The 23293-nt window shown below is 37.0% G+C and overlaps 1 protein-coding gene across 1 annotated transcript in view; it reads left to right on the plus strand.

Moving 5' to 3' along the window:
• The window catches only part of LOC122813527 (selenoprotein Pb-like), a 123187-nt gene extending 106005 nt beyond the window's left edge, over positions 1–17182 (plus strand). The window contains exons 5-6 of the mRNA XM_044085894.1: positions 3631–3768; positions 16498–17182. Coding sequence (XP_043941829.1) covers positions 3631–3768; positions 16498–16695 — 336 coding nt within the window. The 3' untranslated portion in view covers positions 16696–17182. The remainder of the gene's footprint in view (positions 1–3630; positions 3769–16497) is intronic.
• Positions 17183–23293: the final 6111 nt, after the last annotated feature.

Genomic DNA, 23293 nt, shown 5'->3' on the forward strand with positions numbered 1-23293 from the left:
TGTGTAAAAGGCATAGGGCATTCCCTAGGCCAGGAAAAAAATTTACCCAATTTTAAAATATCCAATGTCTCTGTTCAATTTGAATTTCTTAGTGGCAATCAGCTTTTGTTCAAATATTGTTAAATTCTCAAGCATTTTGTTATATAACAATGAACCCTCATTTGTTAAAGATGTTTCAAACAATTAATTCTCAGTCTGAATAATCTCCTGTTTAAGTCACATTCAATTTTGTAAAAATATTCATTCATTAGTCTAATATAGCCCCAATTCTCAAATTAAGCTCCTGCCACTTTTTGAGTAACTCAGGGTATGTATTGCGGTATGAGAGGATTTTTAAAACCTTCAGACCGCATGGAACAGCACCACATTCTAAATATGTTAAAAAACTAAAGCGTTGCCACTGTAATCTTTTAAATGACTCTACCTTATGTTCCAAGACAGTTATTTTTCTTTTACGCCAGCAGCAGCCTCATCCACATCAGGTGTCAAGACTTCTCTTGGTTCCTCCAAACAGGATAACAGCAGGTTATGTTGAATTAGCAGCATTTGGTTCACAAAACGACCACTATTATTCACTGCAGACTTTGTCATGTTCAAGGATAAAACTGTCTCAATGCCCGTGGCTATTCCAAAGTAAAGCAACCAAAAATCCGAAGGAGGAAGAACAGCACGTAGATAAACCAGGCAGGATGCAAAATGCAAAACAGTAGTAAAAAAATCCAAAGCCTGGAAACAGTGAGGTAAAATGCAGTGTTTATTCCTAACAGGAAAAACAATTCCAGAATCCATTTTTCACTCAATATTATTATGGAATATGCCTTAACTGCACTATCTGGAGCTAAAATATCACCTGTTTGAGTCTTGACAGTCTACCTGTTGCTTAATTCACAGCACCAAGCATGTTTTATGTGAACCATTCTCAAGACTGTTCAGCTTAGTAAAGAAAATGGCTATCATATCACTCCTTTAAGGTGGTCTTAAATCGATTCCAGAAGTAATGGACTCATCAGCCTAACAAGTCTAATTGGCATAGTCATGGAATGTATCTCATATGCTCCAATATGAAAAAAAAAAAACACTTCTTTGAGAAAGTCATTGAAGCTGTAGATTCTGGCCATGTAGTTCATACAGCGTACCAGGATTTGACGAAGACCTTTGACCTCTGTTTAGTATAACGGTTAAGATCATCACCTTATAGGCACAAGTTGTAGGGCTTGTTTCTGACCTAGAGATATTGGCTAGGCTTAAATGGCCTTTTAGGGCAGTTAGCCTAGTGTTCACATATGAAATTGTTTTGTTTCTCCTGGAAACATGAAGTACTGTATGAGATTTGCCATTAGCAAGGTGATTCTAGCCCATGTGCTGACTCTGCCTTGTAAACTCAGAGAACATATTATGCTTATTGATGTGATATATATGTTTAATATATTATATGTGTTTTTAGTAGATCCATAACATTCATATTATTAACTCCTGCTTCACTTGCCACATAATTAGCCAATAGCTGTCCTACTTTAAGTTATTTCTGTTGATATAGCTTGCCAGTACAAATAAATAATTATTTCTGCTTACTAATATTAGTATAATATTAGTAAGAAGAATTAATATTTGTCCTTTAGGGAGTTGATACCAAATGTTATATCACTATCTTTTTAATCCATTTAAAGGATAATTTTTTCCTTTGACTACTTAATGCACAACTACCTTTTTCTGTTTTGCCTTTGGATCATGATTGAAAAAGATCCAACTCAAATCAGTTCATTGAGTTTGTTATTGAACACTAAATACATAGGACAGCAGCACAATTGTGCATGGTTTTCTGTGTCATATACAATCATGCTTAAATAATGCATGACCTTACTTTACAATGGTTTGATAGTAGAAGATGATAAACCTATCTAGTCTGCCCCTTCAAATTCATAAAATATTTTATCTTCCCAACATTCCTGCATTACCCCTTACCCTTCTCCACATGTCCCATTCCCTCTTAAATGCCACTCTGGTTTCCCTCTCCATCATCAAATCTGGTAGTCCATTGCATGGGTCTACAAACCACTTATGAAAAAGTACTTTCAGTGATTCAGGTAGTAGTTACTTCCTACAATCTCCTGCCGGTGCTCCTTCCTTACCGCTGCGTCTTTCTTAAGTAGGAACTCCTTCAAATCCATCTAATATAATTTCATGTACCTTTTCATTTCCACATCTGTTCTGGTCTCAAGTGAGGTGATATCTAGCTCCTTAAGCTTCTGGTTATATCCCTTACCCTCCATTCAACAGATTTTGCTGGCAGTGTTCCTCTAGATTTCTTCAAGCAACCTCATGCCACTTTCCTTATGTGGTCTCCAGAACTGATAACAGAACTCAAAGCATTGTCTGACCAAGGTCCTATAGACTAGAAAGGTTACCTCATCGCCTCAGGAATCTCTTCTCCTGAGAACAGATGGCAGCATTCCATTTGCTGCTACCACTCCGCTCTCACTACATCTTAGTGTTACAAATGACTACCCAAAATTTCTTTTCTGCTTTATTACCATCAGTGATAAACCCCACACTGATACTTCATATGAGGACTGTTGAGGTCTACGTGCATAATTTTGCATTTGTTTGGACTGAACCTCGACTGCTACCTTTCTGCTCGTATGTTCAGCCTTTCCAAATTCTTTACTAATTTCTTTTCCCAGTCCATTGTGGCTGCATCCATCTCTGTATCATCAGCAAACACATTTATCATCTGCTCTGCTTTTACAAATGTCTTACATAGAAAACCTTCTGAATGTTGCAGCCCAGAATATTGAGTCTCAGAAAGTCCACACTGAATGGGAGCAAGCTTCCCATCATCACTGTTTTGCTATATTGGGTTGCCTAGGTCACAAACTGACTGAACTGAGAAGTCAGAGAAGAGGGAGAAGGTGAGTTTTGGTTTGGTTTTCCACCTTCTTCCTATTCTCTGAATTTAAACAGCCTTGGAGTGAGTATATTTAAAGACTGGGGTGTACAGGTTTGTCCTGACATTGGAAGTTGTAGACAGGACTATTGTTTTTGTGTGCTTTCTGATCTTTGCTTTCAGACTATGATCTTACAAGGCATTATATGTTTTAGTTTAGATTCATTGTGTATCAACCAAATGTCAAACAATCAACCCCAATAAAGATATCTGAGACAAACACTGAATTCTTCCTCATTACTGCATTCAGTATGCTGTTACTGCACATATCTGGACTGTAGGTTCTATAATTGTTTTTCTACTTTCTCCAGTACTAGACTGTATGTGGAAGGCGCACAAAGTTTCTGGTAATTTTCTGTCGTATTAATTTTAATATACAGACATAGGAGACACAGAACTCTGGGATATGTGTGTCAATAATGTGAGATGAGGTATGTAGACATTACTATACTGCAGTGACAACTGTTACTAAACCACCTCAACGCTGCAACATGCTGACATTGCTCTTATTAATAAAATTCTCACAAGGGAAAAACAATGCTTTCTACTGAGTCTCTGAAATTATTGTGACTAGTCCTGCTTTAATTTTTTTATCAGTATTCATGATTTAAAAGTGACAAAATGTGCCTCAAGGTGTACAATTTCAGTTATCTGAATTCTTTCTTTCTTTCTTTCTTTTACTGCAGGCCAAAAATGAAACATCGCCATGTGTAACAGATGATAACGTAGGCACTGACGAGGAGCGTCCTCATCACCATCATCATCCTCATGAAGGACATGCCCATGGGCGTTCTAGCAGTCAGAGCTGTGGCCAGAAGCACAATGTATGATAACATTGAGCATTTCAGTAGGGCAGACTGTAATTGTTGTGACTCAGTACATTAATCACAACAGGCATGAACTGGCTACTCCCTTAATTTATGTCTTTAGGAGAGTAGAATAAACAATCTTGATTATTTTTGCATTGTATCTGAAAACCACACAGTGTTGAATTTATGCTACACTCCTTTCCATCTCCTATTTCAAAATCATATCCAATGGATTTTATTCCCTGTGGAGCAACAGTATTCCCTAGTACTTTAAGTCCCATAAAGCTGCTCATAAACATACCCAAAAAAGACAATCACTTCTGTGATGCTTAAAGTACTAATAAGCTCCACAATTCTAACACAGTTGCTTTCACCTTTATTATTTTGCCTGTATCTGATCTAAATACCTTTGGTCAGTTTATTAGACATTTCAGGATGTGTGTATATTTTATGCAGTAGTGGACAGAATCCAAGAAGAAAAATGGTTACATACATTTTAGCTTATGCATTAGACCCATTATGTAATTACCTACTCCTGCTCTTTTTGTATAACAATATGCAAAAAATACAAAACAGAATTGCCATCCCTGGAAACCAAAGGACTGAATTCAGATTGTGGATGCTCTTGCCACTTTCAGAATAACAAATCTTGCATATGTATGTGTATGTGTGTGTGCTATCTGACTTAGAGGAAAGGTATATATCATGCTGATGCTAAAATGACACAAAGATGATGATTTTGTGTGTGTGTGTGTGTGTGTGTGTGTGCGCGTGTGTGTGTGTGTGTGTGTGTGTGTGTGTGTGTGTGTGTGTGTGTGTGTGTGTATGTGTGGTGGTTGAAGGGGTAAAACGGGGTCTACCTTGAGCATATGATTTTGGAAGAATTGGGGTACCTATAATTGTCCGAACACAAACAGATGCCCGTAGAACCAATGCACGGCCAAAAGAGACTTGGAAAAAACGAAAAAGCCAGCAAGTATTGGCAGGTGCCACATCCAAAAATTTCCCTATGTGTGTAAAATTGTAACAAACAATTTACAAAACTTTCGACCGGTTTCGGCTCCTAAGAGCCTTCTTCAATGATACAAAAAAGATCGTATCATTGAAGAAGGCTCTTAGGAGCCGAAACCGGTCGAAAGTTTTGTAAATTGTTTGTTACAATTTTACACACATACGGGAATTTTTTTCCCTATGGGAATAAATTATTTTGGATGTGGCACCTGCCAATACTTGCTGAGTACCTATAATTGCCCTATTACTCCTGCTGGTGTCTGGTGGAGGCAAGCAGGATCAATACAAAGAATGGGCAACTAGAAGTGGCATCCAGAACCCTGGAACAGAAGGTTTCTGTTGACACCATTAGATGTTACACCACTGATCTGCAGGAAGATGACTATAACGTTACAAGGGAAAGGATTCTCCTTGTCCACTGTAACTGAACTTCTTGGCCTTAACCAAGCAGCAACTACAAAGATCCCGCTTTCATGGAAATGTGACTGCACCTTCTTAGAAGTGATGTCCAGGACCATTTTGAAAAGGATCCGATAAGGGCATCCTGGATTATGATTAGGCAGGGGCCTAAAAATCATGGAAGAGTCTATGGGGATAGGGTTGGGAGAACTGAAGTAGAAAAAGAAAAAGAAGAAGAAACATTAAAATATACTTTGGCATTGTGTGTATAACTCATCCAAATTCTCAATATATCCCAAATTGTTAGTGTCATTTTGGGTACATACACCTGACGTGCTACACCCTGTGGTTAAGATATTCTATGAGGAACTACAAGTAATGTAATCCTCGCCACACTGTACAACAAATAAACTTGCTGCAGTGGTAGTTGAGAAGACAAGAGCAATAAATTTAAATGTCTGTGCTACATTTCAGTGCAACAGATATCTGGAGCATGTAAAATATGCTAGGAATAATATGTTACATGAATTAGGACTTACATGCCCTGGTTGCTGGACTGAAGCTGACATCACTATCCTTTGCTTGGGATTTTGGGTATCAGTCTGTTCTTAAAAATAGTGACTATGTGCCAGAAAAGTACCATTTGTAAATAATGTGAAATAATAGCAAGTAGGAGGAACAGACAATAATTAATAACTGGTCAAGGTTACTTTTGTAACAGTTGAAAGTAGAGTTCTGTTGACCAAATCACAGAATTAGAAGAATCACAGAGTATAAGCACTGTAATCACATACATATATAACATGCAAGCCTTTATTTGGTTATTTTAATTTAGGCTATACATAGCTGCATAATGCAGTCCTTATATATTGGTACTTTTCCTTCATACTGTTGGTAAACTAAATATCTAGCCTTCCTCACGTTAACAGGTATATCTCCATTAGGTAGTGCATTTCAACAACAGTGCCTTTTACATCTTGTTGTTTTATAACCAGCAGACTGTTTAAAGTAAGGACTCATGATATACTGCAATATAATTAATCATTTAACTAGAAGCATATTCTTCGCTGACCTGAAAGAAGTAATTCAAGTAAGGGGTGCTAAATGGATTTCACAGTAATGGAAATGCTGTATAGTGAGTGAATCTGCTTAATATTAAACAGATCAGATAGGTTTTGTATACAATTCATACTGCTGCATCAGTAAGGAAGGCATAACAGTATATATACTGTTGCAGACAAGTATAATACATAATAATAATCATAATAATAATAATAATAATAATAATAATAATAATAATAATAATAATAATGAGAAAGCAGTATGTAAGCATTCAACACATTTTTACATTTTTCATATCTGCTTATCCTTGAACTCATAATAATCCATATTTTTCATTTTAATATCAACTGCTTTGACATCAGAGGTATGTTCAGCCTGTGTCATGCACAAGTCAGCTGTCATGCTAAAATAGTTATAGTCTTAAATGAATTTGTACTTCTGGCCTATTACAGAACCTCTTAATTTACAAATATATTTAGAATTCAGAGGTTCATAAGAGATTACTAGGCTAATGACCTCATATCTTAAACCTAGCCATGCTTCCCAAATGTATCTTACAAGTTTTGATACCCTAGGGTTATTTTAAGGGGTATATGTAAGCCTGGGCATAGGTGGTCAAGCATTTATAGGCTGCCTCTGTCTACTGTCGACATAGGTGTCAGACCAGAGGTAAATTTCCAATTCTCCATTCACTGGTCCAAGTTACACTTGAATTGGGTTAAGGAAGAACTCTTTTCACATGGATGGGAAGCCTGTTCCAGAGAAGGAGTTGTCTCTGAGATGCACGTCTGTCTATTTGTATATGTTTTGCAGATGTGCAACATGTCCATCAGAGTGGGATCTGTGGATGCTTAGTAGGCCAGGCATAAATTGCCTGTCAGCAATCTGTAGAAGACTGAGTACAGGGATAAGGCTTTGAATTAGTACAGGTAGGACATGTTGTTTAAGCTATGTATTCTATTTGTGATGAACCTCTATGGATGCTCCAGTTATTGCAAATGCCTAGTCAGTTACAAACAAAAGGGTGTGTTGGACCTAGATGTCATACTTTTGCTTATATATCGTACAATATAGAATGATTACCTTTCTATGGCAGACACATGATGGTCAAAGGCCAGTTTACGGTCTGCGTGTATTCCCAAATCCCTGACACCTAGGTTTGCTCTTATGGGTGTATTATCAATGGGGTATTTTCCAGGGTAGCCATCTTCCCAAAGAATCCTACTATGCATTTCTTGGCACTGGGTTTTTGACTGTGACTCTGGCACCACTTATTAGGCTGTGTGATGCTCTCTTGGGGGGTATGTGTGCCACTGGGGGATTCTATCACTGTATCTAGTTTGTGATCATCTGTAAACTTGGTCAGCCAGAGGCCCTTGATGTTGGCCTCAAATTCAGACAAATAGATGCCAAAAAGTAGTGGCTCCAGCACCAAACCTGGAGGGACCCCACTAGTGGTTGGCCTCTTTGTGGAGATAGACACCCTATTCTAACTTCTTGGTTCCTACCTGTGAGCCAGATGGCTATCCAGTGGGTTACATAGGGGTTTATATCTAATTTCATGAGTTTGTCTACAATGTGTCAGTGGGGTATTGTGTCAAAATGCTTTGGCCGGGTCAAGGTAGGCAGTATGCAAATTTGTTTTTCATCCATTGCTTTGCTGACCTTCTTGGAAAAGTCCATGAGGGCACATAGGTATGACATGCCCTTGACAAATTCCGACTGGTTTGGATCCAGTATCTGAAGATTTTCTTTGTCATTGTTTATCATTCCCATGATAATTCCTTCCATAACTTTGCATATGGGACTAGTCAGACATGGGTCTGTAGTTACCTGGGTCCATACATAGATGGCCCATCACTGTGCAGAGGGATGATAGTTGCAGTCCATCATCCACTTGTCATGAAGCCTATCTGAAGGCTGTGGCTAAATAGTGATTCTAGTAGCCCTAATAGGTTATGCTTCATGCTCTTAAGGAGGTGTCCTGAAATATTACTGGGGCCCATTGATGCAGTGTTCTTGGCCTTAGACAGTGCATTGAGGGCGTGTTCCCTGGTAGTAGTTGGGGGGAGTTACGACTTAGGGTATTTCCTGAGGGGTGGCTGAGGAGAAGAGATGGATAAAGTTGGAGCTACATTTGTCAACCAGTAGATTTGCTATATCATCTGGCTCAATATAGGTGATTCCATTTATAGTTAGATCAGCACATGCTGTTTATCACCTTTGAAGTTGCATACAAAACTGAAGAATGTTTTGCAATTGTCCTTGGCCAGAGAAGCTATTTTTACCTCGAATCTTGTTTTCGTAGACTCAGTTATCAGTCTGTGTTACTTATTTAGATTGACTAGGGAGTTTTTACCTTACTGAGGATTGCACTTCCTAATTTTTGCCTTGATTTTCTTCCTTTTGTAATACAACCTCTTGATGTTGGGATTCTGAAAGGGTGGCTTGTTTTTTGAGTTTCTCCTGTGCTTATTCCATGTAGCTACAGCTGTCTTTGCAGCCGTTAATGCGATTGTACAGGGTTTCCGTGAACAATTCCAGAGAGGCAGCAGTGTTCTCAGGGTTTGAGGGAGGGGGCTTGAAAGTTTGCCAGCATGTCACTTAACAGCAGGAAGTTTGCCATCAAATAATTCCTAAATGTCCCAGGGTTAGCTGGTATCCTGGGTTTTATTTTTGTTTCAGAGGAGACAGCTTTGTAGTCTGACCTGACCAGTGATGACATTACACTGGGGTGAGGGGGTATAACATTGTCCCATTTCTGTGAGGACCAGGTTAAGGATGTTACTACCCATAGTGAGTGTAAGCTGGTCCAGGTTGTTTGCATTTACAAAGTCCAGGAATCTATTGGGGTTATATATGATTCCCAATATAATAATTTATAATGGGGGTATTTAAAGTAACCTATGAATGTTGTGTTGGGATGAATGGGGCGTGTCTCCAGTATGTTTAAGTATGTGTTATGATTCTCATGGGCCATGGGACGATCTATATCTTATAAGAATATGCTATGAGACTTTGTCTATTGTAATCTGGAGCAGATCATACTGTTTGATCAGCCTTGAATTGTGTTTGTTTTTTTGTGTAAATTGAGACGCCTCCACTTTTTGTCCCTTCCTGTGCAGTAGCTGGTCTAAATGTGTGGAAATCATTATAGCTCTGCAATGCTGGGGTGTTCTCTGTGGCTTTAAACCATGTCTAGGTAGCTGTACAGACATCTGAATTCTTCAAGGTGTGGAGAACTTGCAGGGAGTGGATTTTCTTGTTTAGACTCCTGGCACTGAGCAGCAACACCTTTACATTTTCTTTGGAGGTGGACAAGGTTTTAGCTAATATTCAAAGGCCTAGAGGGGAGAGGTGTAGGCCATCCCTAGCAAAGCAACATTGTCTGTCAACCATATACTCCAGGATAACAAGTATTGTATCCCCCTTCGAATGACACCCAAAAGTAAGCCAATTATTAAAGTCAGTTATCTCTTGTTTATATTATGGCATCATCTTTGGAAAGGGTAGAATGCTGCTTAATGCTAAGCTCATATCAGCCTGGAACACATAGTCTGACAGCTCCATTAGGCCTGTCTTCATATAGTCCAGAGAGGTATGTCTCAGGTCATTTGCATCCACATGGACTATGACTAAATCATATTGGTACTTATGTTTCAACAATTCAGCGCATGATCTGGTGAATCCTGGACCTTGATAGGCAATTTACTGTGACTCTGTCCTTATACAGCCTGGCTTGTGGAACATTTCTGTGTCTCACAATGGAGTCTCCTATAACTAAAATATTGGATTGCATGGTGATTTGCCTTGTGGGCTTAGAAGATGAGATACCATGAGATGTGACTGTATGCGTTGGTGTGGATGTTATTTTAGTAGTGTATTTTTGAGCTTGATGAGGATACTTAATTGTAAATGCACTGCTTGGATGACCTTTGGGATTTAGGTGGATTACATTTAAGAACACAATATATCCAGGTCTATGTGTCTGTTTCATACTATGTGTGGTGGGTATAGTATATGTTTATCTCTGACAACCTGTTTGGTATTATCAATGCTTGTGAGTTTTCACTCCAGTGACATTGTATTACTACATCCCTCATATGCTGTACTAATTTGTTTAAGAATTAGATATTTGCCAGTAAACAAGAGACAATTGCTACATTGCCTCAGGATGTCCATATCCACCAAACTGTCTGCAGAGACAGTATAAAAGTATATATCTATAGTTACAGATCCTTATTACGTGATCTACAAGAGAGTGGTATAAGAGGCATTTACATCTGGCTAGCTTGAGTGCTTTAAGAGTATAGACTACAGTTAAGACTATCTGAGATTATACATTGCTCCTTTTCTTACTGGAAGCAAATGAGTAACACTAATCCCAAGCTATTTCTTGTGTAGTAGTATTAACACAGATATTTATGGGTTCAGTACACTTGCTACTGTCTTCTCTTAATAGATACCTCAGATAGAACCTACAGCAGTTGGATGCAAAAGAAAGCCAAACTGGGCAAATGCACTGAAGAGGATTTTAATAAAACCAGACCACTCAGTGAAGTCCCACACACACTGCCCTATCAGAGACCAACAGGAACCAGTGTCCCTCTGTTCCTTTTCTTGCCAAGAGCAAATCAGTAGCATTAATCCCAAACAGACTACTAAGAAGTAATTTTCAGGTTTTCCAGTGATTGGTAATCTCTAGGAATGCTCTGAATTAAGGTCATTCTCTTCCCTCTATCACTAGCAGCAAATCTGAAGCAACAATCCTAAACTGATTCTTGAGAAGCAGTTTCTAGGCTCACGTGTGATTCCTAGCATAGTCCCAGATGTCACAGATTTTAAAAGTAAAATGAAGAAAAAGGATTAATACTTTGAAATTTGCAGTGTGTGCTGAGTAAGTGGGATGGTATAAAACAGTTTCCGGAGAACATTACTTAACTGATTTTATGTTTGCTTATTTTTAACTCAGAATCATAACATCCCTTTTAAAATGCTGCAGTACTGCTTAAAGCTATATTGTAAGTTATTTTGTAAAGTGATAGATATTTAAGCAGCCATATCTACAGTTGGGAATTAAGTCAACATACTTTGTTAGGGTTAAATCACTTTTATAAAGCCTAAACAATAGCAGGTCCAGTTAAGAGTTATGAAAGCATGTAGAACTAGCATTACACAAGCCCAAGGGATACTATAATTAATTATGTGGGGATCTGCAGTACTCTGCATTAAAGGGCAACAGCTGTGTTTCCATGCTACAAATTTGCAAAACCATATCACATTACTCTGTTCTGCTGTCAGACCGCAGACTCGTTATAACTACTAGAAATTTCTGTGTATATCTTAAACAGTTCCAAACTCAGAATATTTCATTGGTTCTCATACCTCTTAACTATCCCTAATTTTGCAGAACAGCCCTGATTTTACCTCTCTTTTCTCTCAAAAAACTATTCATTTTATTAATCACTGATTATTATAGCTAATCAATAATGCCAGTCATTAGAATTTCATTAGTATTATTATTCAGATGATGCATGTTGATGAAAAACCTGTCGTTCTATTATTTTTTTTTTAGGTGAATTAAAATAATATTTAAAAAAATGTCATTGATTTTGTAACTTTGTAGCCAATTGCCTTTGGCTTTATCTAGAATTCTTGAGCATAAAAGTTGAGAGGTATGTAGGTACTATTAAAAATACAAATACCCCACTTCTGTTAAGAGTGGAATGTAATTGGTATTAACAAAGAGGTTTAATTGATAAATTCTGTACACCACTTCCCACTGACATTTTCCCTCTTCATAGCAATGAAAAACTTTACACAGTCTGGGCATAAAAAACAGATTGGAAATCACTGCATAACACATACCATAATTTTCCCCCAGATTTCTACTTTTTCCTCTTTAAAAGATGTTATTTTGTGACAAAACTGTGAGAATCATATGCATCGAATAATGTCAGGTTCAGTCAGAATTAATTCTCTTTAATACAGTTCACATTAATAGCTAGCTCTGTTGCACAGAATGATGGAACCTGGACTGAGACTCCAACAGCTGTGTAAGATTAGAGGAACCATTTCCCAAGGGAAATGGCAGGGGGAGGATAGAAAGGAGTGGAAGTTTTGCTGGCTGTCATCTCAGGAGAGTGATGATTCTAGCAAAGAGTACAGCCCGCATTGGAGACTGGGGTCTCCAACACTGCTGCAGTGTGGATGCACTCTGGCAATCATTTGTGACCTTGGTCACAGTATAGTCCTTGCATATCAGGTGAGTGGATAGCTGAATGTATGGCACACAAAGAATCCAAACTGCTTAAATTGCAACTCACCTTAGCCCATCTTTTGTTGTCATTGACAATATGGCTACTGTCGCCAGTTTTGGGTACGGATGAGTCAGAAGAGTGAGCTAGGGACTTGGTGGCCTGGATGGAAATAGCCAAAAATGCATATTAATTACAAATTATCCTCTTCTATAATTTAAGCAAATAAAATGAATGTCTAAAAAGTTTTCTGAGGCCTTTGTCTGTGACGTTTTTAGGATTTGTGCATGATTCTTAAGTGAAAATATTGGCAGCTATACTGGGAAGTATGTCCTAGGATAGATACCCCTAAATTTCTTAAAATATTCCTTTGTACAAGGCACTCAACTATCTAAATGAAATGTGACAAAGTCAAGAAAAACATTTTTAATTAGGTCACCTTATTGAACATGGGTATAATGTTTATTTTCCTTTGGTTCATCAGAATAATGAACAGTTAACTATGTATGATATCTAAGCCCATTGTTTTGCACACATATTTAGCAATTTACCCAAGACTACCTTACTTGTTATCAGTGTCACATGCAATACTTCCATTCAATTTTGCAAATTCACATTATTAATGTCGACATGATTTCTGCACGCTTTACTGTTTCCTTCCTTTCTTTTCTTTGATGCAAACGTATTCACTAAGGCTTATCAAAGCCATAATATCCAATAAAATTATTTGGCCATCTGCATCAAAGAACATTCACTAAAGTGTCTGCTTTTCACCCACTATTCTGTTTGTCACATTATAGAACTTACCTGAACTGTATCTCTCCATGTGTTCCATTTGCTTTTTAAAATACATTTTGTTGGATTCTTTAATTCGTATTGAACAGTAATGGGGATGTGAGGGCTTGCCAGCATCAGGCAGTGCATAGAGCAATTGTTTTTCCACGTTTTGGGAACTTTCAGTAAAAAGTAAAAGAAAACCCAACCAAGCTAGATTTTCCGCTGTGTGATTCTTTAAAATCCCTAGTATTAGAGGTAACATGGGATATATGCAAATGACCCCTTAAGGACATCAGGTGTTTCAGCTATATGGCAGTTCTGAATGTCCATGACTTTTTTTTTCCTTTTTAAGTCTATTATGGACAAATTCAGGCCAATAAAGCCAAACCCCACTAGCAGGGGACATGCATGTTTCAGCCTTCTTATGGCATCATCAGCACAGCATAAGTGGACTGTTTGGTTAACATTAGGAAACACAGGGTTGTTATACCCAGCTGATGTCCATAACCATTAGGCTATCAGCAAAATATCCCAACTAACGAACTAAAACAGTGAGTGACAAGGTCACACAGAAAAAAGAAATCAGTACAAACTAAAAGAAAAACCCAGACAAGCTAGATTTTCCACTGTGTGATTCCTAGCTGAGTTTTTCTTTTAGTTTTTACTGATTGCTTTTACTGTGTGATCTTGTTTTATGTTTTGTGGCCTCAGGGGTATCACTGCTTTGAGACCATCTATGACTTACAAGGCTTGAAAGAGTTTAACTTCAGTTAATTGTGTGATACCTTAATAATACATGATTATTCACAGAAAACACTCACTGAATTAAAGTTTAAAGTTTAGTACTGCATTTAGTATGTTATTACTATATGTGCATGTGCATGTGTGTTATATGTTATATAATGTTATATTTCCTTCCTCCAATATGACTTAACATTGTTTACATCTACCGCACTTCGTGGAGTTAGTATATTTAGTTAGGGGTGTGTGGAGCTGTAGCCCCCCACCTGGGTGGGTTGGAGACGGTGCAGTTTCATTTTCATGACTTTTGGTATGAGTGGTTACTTACCCTGGGAATATATTCGACTATCTGGTCACACACACACACACACACACACACACACACACACACACACACACACACACACACACACACACACACACACAGACATATGGGTCTACTTCATAACATTGAAAGCCCACAATATCAAATCCCACATCATTGAATACACACTTCAATGAATGACCAGATAGTCGAATATATTCCCAGGGTAAGTAACCACTCATACCAAAAGTCATGAAAATGAAACTGCACCGTCTCCAACCCACCCAGGTGGGGGGCTACAGCTCCACACACCCCTAACTAAATATACTAACTCCACGAAGTGCGGTAGATGTAAACAATGTTAAGTCATATTGGAGGAAGGAAATATAACATTAGACAATTTAAACAAGACTAATATTAAGTTTAAACAAGGTAACTGTAATACAAGATGGGGGATATATCTGGCCAAATGTGCAGCGTGTTCTGGATTCTATATTGGGAAAACAGAACAAAAATTTAATAAGCGCATATATGCACATTTATACAGCATTAGAACTAAAGATGTCAACAATGCACTTTACAGACATATTAAAAAATACGGAGATGGGCATAATTTTAAATTTGGTATCATTGACAGCATTACTATGGATCTTACAGGGGGAGATTTCAAAGGACTATTGTCCTATAAAGAAACCTGGTGGCAATTATTCACTGACGCCTCAAATGCACCAGGATTAAATGACTTTATAAGCATTAAATCAATGCTATAAGATATAAAAGTATTGCTTTTAATTACACATAACACATACATCCTTTGACAGACAGTTACAAGCCAATAATTATTTATGTGTATGAAATTAAGTTATTTATATTATTTTTATGATTTTACTTATTTGAATTTTATGAATTGTTGTGATTTTGTATGACATTTTTAAGGCAAAAGATTATGTATTTATTAGTCAGACTGCACGTTTTAAGTTAGCAATTTATATATAGGAAGTTGTATATTGTGTATTCCACTTTAAATCTTGCAATTCTGGCTCCAAAGAAGTTATTTAAATCTGACTTGTGTTAATGGACTTGTATGGAGTTCTGATGAAGCTCGCAATTTGAGCGAGTGAAAGCACTTAACCTTGGACAATAAAAATTAGCTTTTTTTACTTTTCGCTTCCTTGCCTTGTATCCACCAGCATGTCTAGACACAGGGGACCAGTGTTTCTCTTTTGGTTCTGTTTGTATATTTCAAACGCCGAGAAAGGTATTTTTCCGTTCAACTCCAAGATTGCACTAAAGTTGGGAAAAGGGCAAAGTTCACCTTGCTGGCCAACAGTTTACTTAGCCTGGTAATAGCTTTGCCGATCCGGTCATTCACTGAAGTGAGTATTTCCCTGATTTCATCTTGAAGATGTGGGATTTGATATTGTGGGCTTTCAATGTTTTCAGGTAGACCCATATATATATATATATATATATATATATATATATTAGGCAGACACCACTTAATTGATGCACACAGATTGTCAACAAGTTTGCAAGATTGAAAATTCCTGGGTAGGGGAGTTTTGATTTCCCTGGCGACTGTGCAATCCTGGAGTTAGTGTATATAATTAGAAGGGGATTGGGGTGCAGGAGAGCAAACAGTTGTAGATGGTTTTCTCCGCTCCTGGTAATCATACACAGAGGATGCACAAAATGTGTTGGTATTTGTAGTTTTCACATTTTCATGTCAATATTCTGTGTGTTGGTGTAGAACTATACATTTTATAAATGTTCTACTTTCCTCAGTTTTAAACTGCATCTGGAAAAGTGACAAAACTGTTGGCAATTTTCCATTGTACTAATTTTTATTACACACATAAGTAAGACACAGAACCCTGGGATATATATGTCAGCATGGGCGGAAAAAGTAGGTAACAATTATGACACTTAAGTCACAACTATCAATAATACCCCAGTTGTGCAACATTCTGATATTGACTGCACTAATCTCATGTAAAGATAGTGTTGCCTGATGGGTTTCTGGAATTTTCTTGCCTAGCCTAGCTTTTATTTTTTCCTCAGTACTGCTATTTTGAAAGAGGTAAAATGTGCTTCAGGTTGCATGCTCTCACAGCAAGGAATTTCAGCAGTACTGTCATTGTGATATATGCCATCAGTTTAGTCATCAGAATTATGTCAATCTTTTTACTGCAGAGCAAAAAAACAACAGACGATGCATCAATGAATGATGGAACTGAAGAATATCATCAACATGATCATCATCATTCTCAAAATGGACATAGTCATGGAGGTTCTAGCAATCCGCACCTCTATTATCAACGATCAGCAAAGAAAGATGGCCCGAGGCACACTGCACAACAACAACGAGTATTTCAGAGGGCCACACAGTAACCGTTGTAACTTGATACCGCAATCACATCAGACATGAACTGGCTGCTGTCCGTGATCTATATCCCCTAGGAGAGTAGAAGAGAATAGCCAATCCTGACTATTTTTACGTTGTAGTTGACGACCACGCAACGTTGTCTTTATGCACTCCTTTCCATTTCTTCTCTCACTCTCATATCCACTGTCTTTTATTTTCTGAGCTGCTTCAGCATCTGCCTGTGCATTCAGGGCCCACAAAGCTGCCAGTAAGACATAAAACAATGGTTATATTAATGCTTGCAGTATGGTCTGCCAGTCTAACATATTCACTTTCATTTTTATTATTTCTTCTGTAGCTGAGCTAAGCAGTTCCTGATGTGTGTTTATATTTTTGCAGGGGTGGCTGGATGCCAAGAAACAAAATGATTGTACACATTTTGTATCGTTAGATGCATTCTGTAGTTACCTACTTCTTTTTTGTATAAGTATGTGCTCAGACATAGAAAATAATTACCATGCCTGAAAACTAGGGACTGATTTCACACTCTGGCTGCCCTCACCATTTTCAGAACACGCACATCTGGCATTGCTGGTTGATCTTTGGCCCAGAGGAATGGTATTACTTATGCTGTGGGTGAAATGAGCTAAGGCTGCTGATTGCTGGGTGTATGGAAGTGGGGATTAAGAGATCAAAGGTTTGAAGTTATGGTTTTGAGAGGAGGATGTATGTCATCTATGTCTGCTCTTCTTTTCCTGGTGGTGACTATGGGAGGGGGGCAAGGAAAGTCAGTATTTAAAGAATGCGATATTGGGTGGTGGGCATCATAAAACCCATTGATATCATTATATGTCACACCACTGAATTACAAAACAATAATAAAAACCCTGCAACAAAGAGGACTCATCCTCCCTGGTACACTGATCTTGAACTTTCTTCTTTGTCTTAACCAAGTAACAACTAAAAAGATCCCACTCTCAAGGAAATGAGTGGTCTATCCTCAGGAAACGGTGATGTCCAAGACCATTTAGAAAAGGAGCAGAAAGCAACATCCTGGATTATAATTAGTTGCCTGTAAGCGATGCTTGAGTCCATGGGGACAGTGGTTGGAATAGTGGAGAAACATTAAAATATATTCTAGTGCTCTGCATGTCTCCTCAAAATTATATACCTAGCTCAGATTTTCATTACATTTAGGGTGCTCCTACTCCTTGGTATAAGTCCAAAGTCATAAGCAAAGGATCTTAAATCTTATTCCTTGTGGTAAGGTCATCTCTGAGGAAATATAGTTAATACAACAACACTAGCCACACAGTACAGCGCATAAACTTGGAGCAGTGGGAACCAAAATTTACAAATGCAGTGCAACAGACATACAGAACATGCAAGATAATCCATAATAATGGGCCACAGAAAAATACTATTCCTACATGTTCTGGTTGCTGGACTAAAGGTGACATAACTGTCCATTGGTTACGACTTTGGATGTCAGTCTTTTATTAAAAGCAGTGACTATGTTACACAAACACATTATTTTAAATGATGTTGAGAGGTGTGAAGTAGGAAGCACTGATAATAAATCATTTTTGCCAAGATCATTTTAGTAGCACTTGAATGAGGACTTCTGCTGAACAAATCCAATACTCAAAAAAAGTTATAGATTTTAAGCAACATAAGCTCTAACCACCATACATAACCCATAAGCCTTTATTTACCAAGTAAGAAACATTGCTCTAGGAAACCAAAGAAACTAGGTGGCTAACAAAGTCATTTAACTTTAGTCTATACATAAATATATAGTACAGTCATTATATATTGGTACTTTTCTTCCAAACCAGTAGTAAACTAGTCACCTTGCCATCCTCAAATTAACATATTGTGTAATTCCGTTCAGCAGTACATTCCAACAGATTGTGCCTTCATATTTGATTGATTTATAATATCAGAAAGCACTCTGGTATGCTGAGATATTATTCGCTCTTTCATCAGAAACATATCCTTCTCAAACTTGAAAGAAATAATTTGAATAATTGGAGGATAAACAAGATCACATGCTTTATACACAGTTCATAATGATGCATAAATAATGGAGCATTAAAAGTTGAAGGTACTGCTGTTATAGGAAACATCCACTTTCTTTACTGTCTATATTTTGGCAGAAGTGTACAGTAGAGTTCCATAAAACTGCAAAAGCGGTGTGCGAGCATTCAATAAGGTTTTTATATTTTTTGTATTTATTCATCCTTCAACCTGCAATGATATCAGACATATGTTTGCCCTGTGTAATGCATAGTTCAAATGTCATGCCCAAATAGTTTTGTCTAAAAATGGTCCATTCTGGACCTCAACTAACATTCAAGTATAGTTAAAATTGTCAGAGAACACTGAGAACACTGGATCGGTTTTATGTTTGGCCATTTTCACACCAGAATGATAACATCATAGGGTTACCACCTGTCCCACTTTGCGAGGGACAGTCCCTCTTTTGGGCAGTTGTGGTCTGCAAAAATAATTGAAAAAAATGACATATGTCCTGAGATTTTAGGACAAAAATATTTTCTGCATTTTCTTTAATAGTTGCATAAAACAGCTATTTTGTATCTGAAACACTGAAATGTTATAAGAAACAGAATAAACAACTAAAATGCTACAAGAATAATCTTTTATTTAGGCAAAAAAGTGAAGTTCTGTCCTTTGTACTGGCCGTGGGTATGTTTTGCCCTGCAAAATCTGACATTTCTACAAAAAATGTCCCACTTTGGGCATTTGAAAAGGTAGCAACCCTATAACATCAGTTTCACAATACTGTAGTATATCACAAAGCTGTCTTGTAAGTTATTTTGTAAGCTGAGAGATGTTTCTGCAGTCACATCTAGTTGGTAATTAAGCTAACATACTTTGTTAAGGTCACATTATTTGTATAAAGCTTAAAATGCTAACAGGACAGTTAATGGTGTAGAAATTGTGTGGAACTAGCACTGTCCAAGTCCTAAGACAATATAATCAATGAATTGGAGGAAATACATCAGGAAGCTACAATACTGCCTAAAAGGGGTAACAGCTGAGAGTCTTCCTGATACATATGTGCAAAGCAATACCACACTGCACCCTTCCTGTGTCATGCTTCAGATCTTTTGTAACTCTACATTGCTTTGCATGTCATAAATAGCTTCTCATTCAGAACATTTCACTGGTTCTAGAAACACAAATACCCCACGTTTAATAACATTATAGCGTAGTTAGTATTTTCAAAGACTGTTGCTAAATTGATAAGTATTGCACAACACTTCCCACTCTGTGTTTTTTCCCCTTCATGTCAGTGTAAACCTAACACAGTCTGCTATAAAAGTCAGATTAGAAATCATAGCTCAAAACAGGCTCTGCTTTTCATTCAGATTTATGATTTGTTCCCCTTGTAGAAATTATTTCATGACAAACACACCGAGGATTATATTCATCAAATAATGCCAGGCACATTTACAATTCCTTCTCTTCAAGAACATTCATGGTAATTCATGGTAATAGCTGATATAGCCCTGACCAATGCTCTGGTATTCTGTATAAGATTTGTACACTCAGTCCCCAAAGGGCTGGCTGGTGGGTAGGGTAAGGAAGAATAAGCAATTTGAAAGTGAAGGGTTTTCAGGAAAGGTCTATAACTTTCAGTTGAGACTGGGGGATTCAAATCTGCTGCAGTGGGGATACATACTAGTAGATTGTCTTCTGCCTTAATTGAAATCATTGTACATTGTGTATTGGGGTGACAGAGGGTATGGCATAGCAAAGAATTTAAACTGCCTGAGAAAATCATAGCTTAACTCAGCCCAACTTCTGCTGATCCTGGCAATATGGCTACAGTTACTAGTGAGACAATGAGTGAGTCATAGGAGTGAGATACATGCTTGATGAGTTAGACTGGAATAGTGAAAAAAAATCATAAAATGCATGTTAATTGCAAATTAACAATTATTTTATTTTATAATTTAATTGAATAAGACCGATATTTAAAAAGCATTCTGAAGCCTTTATCATTGAAGTCATTAGGATTTGTCAATGATTCTTCATAGAAAAGATTCTCAGGTATGATGTAAAATTTGCTCTCAGGACAGATTTCCCTTTAAATCTTCCTGTACTCTTGTGTAGAAGGCCTTCAACTGTATAAAAGTAAGAAGTGGGAAAGAAAAAGAGATAAACGTGTGATTAGGTATCTCTTTTAAAAATATGGTTATAGTTTCATTTAGTACATCAGAAGAATGCATTCTTTAGTTTTGTTTTTTTTTCCAGTCTGTCAGAAAAAATGCATGATCTCTGGGCTAATTTATCATATCTGCTGAGCGAACTGCTATACAGGACTCTCCAGACTTTAGCAGTTAAGTATGTACGATGTCTAAACCCACTGATTTACTTCATGCTGTCTTACTTGGTGTCATGTCAGATTCACAGCATCCCTTCAGTTTTGCAAATTCATATCATTAGCTTTCACCTTTCTATACCCTTTATTATTGTCTTCCTTTCCTTTCCACAATGTAAATCTTGTCAAAATCACAATATACAAAAAGATAATTTAGCTATCTAATTCCAAGAAAATTCCTCTACATTGTCAGTGTTTTTTTACCCATTATTCCTATCTCCTTATAGAATTTATCGGAACTATACCTCTCCAGATTTTCCATTTTCTTTTTCAAATACTGTTTCCTGGATTCCTTAATTCTTAATGAACAGTAATTCTGTGTAATTCTTACTTTCTAGTGCAAAAGAAGTGCAAATCTGTCTGTGTCCTTTATTTTATTCCTTTTTTCTTTATAAAATGATCTAACTACATTGCAGCAGATGAAAAATTACAGCAAATGCCCTGTTCCAGTTGCTGTATGCCATTACTACAAAAGCAGGGATATTAATATTAGATTTGATAATATCAGAAGTACTGCTAGTGTCTGTTTACACTTCATTAGCTGTGCAACAGGGCCTGTTTTATGCTTTGAAGATATATGTATCAGAAAGATTTCAGCTGCAGAATTGCATCCTTTCAAACCTATAGTGATAGGCAGAGGTAGTTTTGCTGATCAGCAGAACAAGATAGTAAAAATGAGTCACTGGTGTCACCAGCATTAAGTATTCATATAAAGCAAGATTGCCGTAAAACTCTGGTTGCTTCATATACAGTTTTTTTGTCCTTTCCGCACATATACCTACATTAAAGCTTTAGTGTCCAGAAGCTGGTGTGACTGGAAAAAAAATACTATAGGACACAACAAAGTGATAGGTATCTTTCATGAAAACAAGGTATGAAATGATAAAAAAAAAAAAAAAAAAAAACACTTTCATTTTTCTAACAACAAAAAGTAAAAGGAGGTCAACTAATGTCAACAAGGTATATGCCACTACTTTTTATTATACTTTGAAAGGAATATAAATTAGATGAAAAGAAGTAAGTTAATTAGAATCTAAACAGCAACATGTTTTTTCTTCTGATTGTTTTTGTGTATCTTTCTGTGACCTAGGTGTAAGAGTAAAAAAATAATAATTACCTGATGTAACAAATGCAGAGGGGAATCCAGGAAGTTAAAAGGGCAATATAATTTAAGTTGGAACACATTACTGGGTTAAAGGTGTGGGAATTGTTTGTGAATTTTCAAGCTGCTGATGCCAAGGACATACATCACAATATCTGCAAATAGACTTAAGAACATGGGGTGTACTTACAAAATGATCCCATATAACATACTGCTTACTTGTGTTATTTACTCACCTAGAGTCTTTCTGGCACTAAATGATGCCTGCAGTGTCAACTGGGAATCAGTCACTGTGGAACTGACACTGTGCCAATGAGATCCATGAGGAAATACACAAGTCAGCAGTATGCAGAAATGGCAGTGGCTGAAAAGAATGGATCATTCGTTAAACATACACTTGTATTATCAGAGTGTTGAACTGATGAAATTCCAAAAAAATGCTGGTATAGCTAGGATATCTTACATTCCCGCAGAAAAGACATCTGATATGAATCCATCTATCAATATGTTGCTAAGGAAATGTGTATCTACTGATCTGCAAATATTTTCTAACTTCTGTTTTAGTAAAACATGTTTTTTTTCTGTTTAAGTGTTTATTAAATAAAATCTTTTGGCATTGTTAAGAGCTGTTGTTGCATATTTTGTGTTGTCTTTTCTAAAACCCAGCAATTAGAATGCAATTATGTAGATCAAATGTTTCACATTCAACATTATTGAAAGCTATTACTTAAGCACTATGGGAGAAAATAATGTCAATGGTTAGCATGGTGCTTCTAAACTGTTTGGTTACAGATGTCAACTTCAAGTTGGAAAATATGCCATAATCATACAGATACAGGTATCTGATTGCAGTATGGATATTGCTGCACAAACAATGTGTGCCAGCCTTCAATGGCTTTCAACAAATTGACATTCCATCAGCAAGTCATAAATCTTCAGGAATACAATAAAGCGCCCTTTATATATTTATGTTTTTATTCTTACTACTATTGATTTAATAAGATTATTAATTTTTTATTCTTCTGAAGAATGTTAGTGAACAATTTTACCCTTAGCTGCAATAAGTATTTCCATATACCACATTTTAATTTATTTTTTAAATTGTACACTT

The sequence above is a fragment of the Protopterus annectens genome, chromosome 10.part0 (assembly GCF_019279795.1).
Source record: "Protopterus annectens isolate FY-2018-M chromosome 10.part0, PAN1.0, whole genome shotgun sequence".
Lineage (NCBI taxonomy): Eukaryota > Metazoa > Chordata > Ceratodontiformes > Protopteridae > Protopterus > Protopterus annectens.